The sequence below is a fragment of the Eucalyptus grandis genome, chromosome 8 (genome assembly GCF_016545825.1).
Source record: "Eucalyptus grandis isolate ANBG69807.140 chromosome 8, ASM1654582v1, whole genome shotgun sequence".
Classification (NCBI taxonomy): domain Eukaryota; kingdom Viridiplantae; phylum Streptophyta; class Magnoliopsida; order Myrtales; family Myrtaceae; genus Eucalyptus; species Eucalyptus grandis.
The window spans coordinates 29,909,492-29,915,842 of NC_052619.1; the positions used below are offsets into that span (position 1 = coordinate 29,909,492).

At 40.2% G+C, this 6,351-nt stretch overlaps 2 protein-coding genes across 2 annotated transcripts; both read left to right on the forward strand.

Moving 5' to 3' along the window:
- The first annotated feature begins 2,633 nt into the window (after positions 1-2,633).
- Positions 2,634-3,437, forward strand: LOC104440025 (wall-associated receptor kinase-like 10). The gene has a single exon (XM_039299833.1). The coding sequence runs from the start codon at positions 2,634-2,636 to the stop codon at positions 3,435-3,437; it is 804 nt and encodes a 267-aa protein (XP_039155767.1).
- Positions 3,438-4,177: 740 nt separating this feature from the next.
- Positions 4,178-5,720, forward strand: LOC104427364 (wall-associated receptor kinase-like 10). The gene has a single exon (XM_039298840.1). The coding sequence runs from the start codon at positions 4,308-4,310 to the stop codon at positions 5,478-5,480; it is 1,173 nt and encodes a 390-aa protein (XP_039154774.1). The 5' UTR covers positions 4,178-4,307; the 3' UTR covers positions 5,481-5,720.
- Positions 5,721-6,351: the final 631 nt, after the last annotated feature.

Consider the following 6,351-nt stretch of genomic DNA (forward strand, 5'->3'; position numbering starts at 1 on the left):
TGGATTTTCTGGATATTAGATGCTTTTACTTCGAAGTTCTGTGATTGCCCTGGCGAACATGGTGAGGATATAAATTCGCCAGCCATTATAAACTAAATAGACGAAATGCAGACTGTCAAAGCCAATCGTAGTATTGAATTGCCACTCTTTTCCTTGTTTGGTTTATAATTTTTCAGGGACTCACTTATGCAGACTCTCACTAGTTACCCCATAGAAATTGCTGGTGTTGTAATTTAAGAGCAGAAGACCACAGAGGATATGGAACAGCTCCATATCAGTACATCATCTTCATACTGATAAACCGCACTTCTTTGAAGCCATATCCTCTCTCTGTAAGTCATTCGGTGGCTGTCTGCAGATCCTTTTGATCCTAGGTTCCTTCAGTATCCAAGCATCGATACCTAAACCTCGCCTGGCAAAGCCTAATTGCACCGCATCATGTGGAAACATTGTCATTCCCTTCCCCTTAGGAATAGGAGATACTTAGGTAAGATTGGATTACAAGTGCTCAACACTTCACTCCCCTCCGGGGACACATGTATGTGCAGCCATTCGCACATTGTAAAACATGGTGTAGGGAGGCCACTAAAGAACGTCTGCCTAACAAAATTAACAGCTTTTAACGACTTATAAAAACAAAATGCTAGGAAACTAAAATCTGACCCCAAACGTGGTTTAACTCAAATTTAAGTTCTTAAATAACCTAAACAATGCTATAAACTAAGATTAATACTCAGAATTTAAAGAACGACCATATTAATGTTAGATCAGAAACTGTAAAAGATCAAGCTAATTGATACCCAACAAAAAGATAGGCAATAAAATGTGGAATTTCATGGCAATAAGCAAATACGTTGAACACTATATAATCTAATGTGGAAGAGGACGAGTTCATATGATTTCTGGTCTAGGAAAAATTGAAAAGATCCGACGCCTGTGGGGAACAATTTAAGTCGGTAAGGAAAGGAATAAGTATCATGATTCTAACGTGCTTCGCGGGGTCCAGCGCCGTAGGATCCTGAATAATCAACTGTCCTGATAAGGCTTTAAGACATTGTCATGATGATGACAGAATTGTCTTTACAGGAATGGGAAAAGTCACATTGGCTGTCTAATTTGGTGTCCTCTCATTTTATCAAAGCTTTGAAATTTCAAACCTCAAGGAAGCATCCTCAGAGATACTAGGAAGCAACAGAGCTGGAAAAACAAAAAATTATGCCCGAAGGGCACGGAAAGTTTTCCCTTTTCCACCTAAATTACAGTATCAAGGGACCCAGCCCATGCCCCCTTTCGCTTCATTGGTGTAGGTCCCTGGCACATACCGAACGTGAAAACCATGTCCATTTAGGGTTTCGAATTCTTTTCCTCCATATGAAGTTAACCAGCGAAACAAAAAAGTCCTAGATAAGAACGCTGATTAGAAACCTGTTTACACCGGGAAAAAAAAAACATTCGATAAACTTAATTGACGAGAGCAGAATTTGGTTATTTATGAACAAAACGGTCGATCATTTGAAGAAATTGATGAATTGTGGAGTCAACAATTTCAAATGTACTGATCAAAAAAGTAAGTCAATGTAGTGAAATGTTGAGTAGTGGGAATCAAGGTCGTGGAGTAGATGAAACCGTATTGTAATGGAATGTTGAGTAGTGGAGTGCTAATAACCACCATATAATAGAGTTGTAGTTACTATTTGTAATCTCTATATAAACAAATAAATATTTTTATCTTTCTACTGTGAATATAGACAAGCGAATCGGATAAAATAATCGAAAGGAAAGAAAGGGAATTAGATACCGTATTTACATGTTCAATCTGAATATCGGAACTTACATCCGTGGGAAGAGTGGCACGAAATTTCACTATAGAAATAAGCAATACAACGGAAATTACAATAACTCGAACACTCAAATACTCACTTAATATTTCTCATCCCCTAATTATACTCAATAACTCATATAATATTTAGCTCCTCATAATTTTTGGTAAAACCTCGCTTGAGGAATTACGCAAATTCTACTTATAAAAATTTAATTGGCTAAATCACTCAGATGTAATTACAATGACCAAATCCTCGTGAGAAGAACTCTCTACACACTTCTTCTCTGTGCACTCTCTTTTCTCGATGCTCAAAGGCACCCCGTTCCCCTTCGTTTCTTCTCTGCCTTTCATGGAGAATAGAAGTCGTCAGAAGACAAATCACTCTGCAACTTCGGTGCCTCCCTCATTAATTCTCCTGGACGTGCACAGGGAAATGACTGCTCTTGTCTTTCCCTTTTCTTCTTTCTTCATTCTCACGTTCACATGGCCTTTGACTAAGAACACAAAAGAACATGTCCTTTCATGTGTGACAATGATTCGACAATGCTCCCAGTCTTTCTCACGAGAAAGTGATGATAAAAGTAGGGTCCCCAACAATGTGATCAGTCATACTTGGCTGCCTGAACTGGCGTCCTCTACTGGTCAAGCTTTCATATTTCTATACTCAAGGAAGCATCCTCGGAGATGCAAGGAAGAAAAATAGCTGGAATGAAATTACGCGTCCAGTACATAAAAGATCTTCCCTTCTTCCACTTAAATAACACTGTCGAGAGACTCAGCCCATATCCCCTTTCTCCATAGGTTTAGGTCCATGCGCATACCAAACGGGAACATCATGTCGAACTTGGTGTTTCGAATTCTTTTGCTTCTGATTCCCCTCACGGTACAAGCATCAGGAGCTGCACCTCGACTTGCAAAGCCTAACTGTAGGGAAACATGCGGGGACGTCACCATTCCCTTCCCCTTCGGAATAGGAGCTGGTTGTTTCTTGGATGACTGGTACGAGATCGGCTGCCAGCAAAACCACACGGTTCCCATACTAAAGAAGATCGGATTGCGAGTTCTCAACATTTCACTCCCTAATTTATTTGGATTTGCAAACGGCATGATTAACGTCAGTCTTCCTCTATTTTACTCAAATGCCAGCTGCGGGGGTGATAGGCATGGTGTACCGGTGAGCTTAGAAGGAAGTCAATTTGTCTTCTCCGAGACATCGAACATCTTTACATCGGTCGGTTGCAACACCCTGGCAACAATGAATAGTGCAGAACCAGATGTTCATGGTTGCAGGTCGATATGTACTGGAAACTACACCAACATTAGCCGGTATAGTACTTGTTCCGGGAAAGACGGATGCTGCCAGACTATGCTGCCTTTTAACCTACAGGACTTTAGTGTGGATTTCAAAAACGAAGGTGGACATCAGGGGTGCAATTACGCTTTCCTGGCAGATAGATCATGGTTCGTGAGGTCTGAATTTACAGATTTATATGATTTAAGATTGAATGACACGGTTCGAGTGGTGTTGGAATGGGGGATTCCAAACAACACCAACTATGCACTTGAGCTTATCCGGCAAAATCACGGCTTCACCTTTATAGGCCTATCTTTGTGACAATTATAGCTTCTATGCGTATCCAACTGAAATGCCATTTATGCAGTGCTACTGCCAATCTGGGTATAGTGGTAACCCCTATCTAATTGCAGGATGCCAAGGTAACATACTTCATACTGTCACATTATGTATTTAAGAGCGCCATATAGCGATGTGGCTTATTCATTCCTAGATTTTTCTCTGGAAATGATGCGTTCACACTATTTAATGATTACATACATGCTTTCTGCCTTCCTTTTTGGGTTTTCTGCCCAAGATTATACAAAGTGAATACGTTTATCTTTCCTGGGGAGATGGGTGTCGCTGCTAATATGTTTATTTTCATCTGCCATCAGATATCAACGAATGTGAAGATCAAATCGATGCCCCGGGAAGTGCGTGAACAAACTGGGTACCTATGACTGCATCGATCGTAGAAAGCCAAATAAATTAATTTTTATTAGTAAGTAGATCTTTTAACCTAGAATTTTAGACCGATTCATGCTCTTCGGTACATGGCTTAAATTATGTCCAGAAATAAGCTTTACCTTACCCCCGTTCTTACATGATTGCCCATTCGCTTTCAATTTAATGTATCATGATATTCTTCCACGTGTCATGATTTGATCGAAGTGTTGGATTTAATTTTCCAGGCTATATTATTTTTCCGTGGAATAGTAACTTATGTTAGTCTGTAAGATGAAATTGCTACTTGGTCAGTGTAAAAAATAACCATAATCCAATATGAGATTAATAGTGCTTCCAAATTGCTTTATTCATCGATGATAGCTTAGTACAACGGTGTGGATTCTTAACACCAGGTATTTTTTATGACTTTTTCCCTTGCTAAATTTTCGGACTGCAGGCCTCGGGTTGAGCGTTTTAGTTTTAATGCAAATGTTGCTTCCTTCTTGGTGGTTATACAAATACATCAAGAAAAGAAGAGAGATTAAGCTGAAAGAGAAGTACTTTAAGACGCAGTGGGGCCTCTTGTTGCAGCAGCATCTATCTTCATCACCTGAAGACAATGTCGCGAAGAGCAAATTATTCCGTTTCAAGGATCTAGAGAAGGCCACTGACCGTTTCAACAAGGATAGAATACTCGGCCAAGGCGGACAAGGTGTTGTTTATAAGGGAATGTTGACCAATGGAAAAATAGTTGCAGTTAAGAAATCGAAACTGATAGACAAGGGAAAAGTTGAAGAGTTCATCAATGAGGTCATCATTCTCTCACAAATCAATCACAGGAATGTGGTTAAACTAATGGGGTGCTGCTTAGAAACAGATTACCCACTTTTAGTATATGAATTCATACCAAATGGAACTCTCTATTGGTATTTGCATGACCCAAACGAAAACCTTCTCATATCATGGGACACTCGCCTACGAATTGCAGCCGAAATCGCAGGAGCCTTATGCTACCTGCATTCGGCAATTTCTATACCCATCTATCATCGTGACATCAAGTCCACCAATATCCTCTTGGATGAGAAACATCATGCTAAAGTTGCAGATTTCGGTATTTCCAAGTCTGTATCCCGTGATCAAACTCATGTAACCACATTGGTACGGGGGACTTTTGGATACGTGGATCCAGAGTACTTCAAAACAAGTCTGTTCACAGACAAAAGCGATGTATACAGCTTTGGAGTGGTCCTCGCTGAACTCTTAACTGGGCAAAAGCCAATTTGTTGGCTTGGGGAAGAAGAAGGAAGAAACCTTGCGGACTATTTTGTGATTTCGATGGAGCAGGATCGTTTGTTTGATATTTCTGATGCTCGAGTTATGAAGGAAGGTAAGGAAGAAGAGATCACAGCAGTTGCTAACCTTGCAAGATGGTGCTTGAGCTCAACTGGGAGGGACCGGCCGACCATGAAAGAAGTGGCAATGCAGTTGGAGGGGATAAGGAAGCTCCAAAGCACTTCGGGTTTCCAACAAAATCAAGAAAAGATCGAGGTCACTAAGTCTCGTAACTATAGTTTCGCATCAAGCAAGTTTTCCGTGGACGTAGGCATAACTACATTTTCAGATGTGCAGTCATTTACAGATTGCGAAACATGGTGAAGGCAGCAATTTCTGGCATCATTCAGCAACAAAGCTCTAGCCATACAGGCAAAGGCCAACGACTCGAATTCATAAGCTGCACTGAAATCCGTCTTTACCCATCCCTCTTTAGCCTTAACAAATAGAGTGAACTTGCCCTTCCACTAGTCAATCGTAGATGGCTTTTTTCAGTTGTTTCCTGCTTGTTGGTGTTGGGATCAACAGTGTTTGAATAGTACCCTTTCCAAACTTTCTCTGGCTCATTGTCAGCGTTCGACGCAAGTATTGTAATTCTGTTGATATGCCAATTGGCAATTACAAAGAGCTTGGAAAGCAGCTCACTAATATATGAGGAAGTGAATTATTGCATCTCGAGGATCCGTGGATACTTGTATATCCCGGTTACTGGATCCGTGGATACTTGTATATCCCGGTTACTGTTAGGATTACATTAGAGTGGCGCATGTACCCTTGGAAACAAGCACACTAATCGTAACAAATGTCGCCCCTGTTGAGAAAAAGCTGTGACAGATTCAGAGTCAGAGAAACATGCAAAATTCTACAGTCCCGTCGGCTAAAAACTGGAAAAGTTCTGTATTGATTGGATTTCAAAGTAAGTGATCAATTTCCGATCTCGTTGATGAAAAGAATATGACCGGTAACTTGCTTGTAAGGTACACCGTTAACAAATTATCAACGTTATTATGAAATTTCCAACATTTCAATGAGGTAGTAAATTACCAACCCATCTACGCAAAAGCATATTATCAGCATTATCAGGAATTTACCAACATATCAAATAGGTAGTAAGGTAGAACTTCTATGAAGTTTTACCAATGTGGTAAGTAAAATTGTCACCACCTAAAAAATTCATCATACAGTAGTAAATTAC

Bases quoted from the DNA above. Each gene is read 5' to 3' on its own strand.
- LOC104427364 (XM_039298840.1), top strand. From the start codon at position 4,308: ATGCAAATGTTGCTTCCTTCTTGGTGGTTATACAAATACATCAAGAAA.
- LOC104440025 (XM_039299833.1), top strand. From the start codon at position 2,634: ATGCGCATACCAAACGGGAACATCATGTCGAACTTGGTGTTTCGAATT.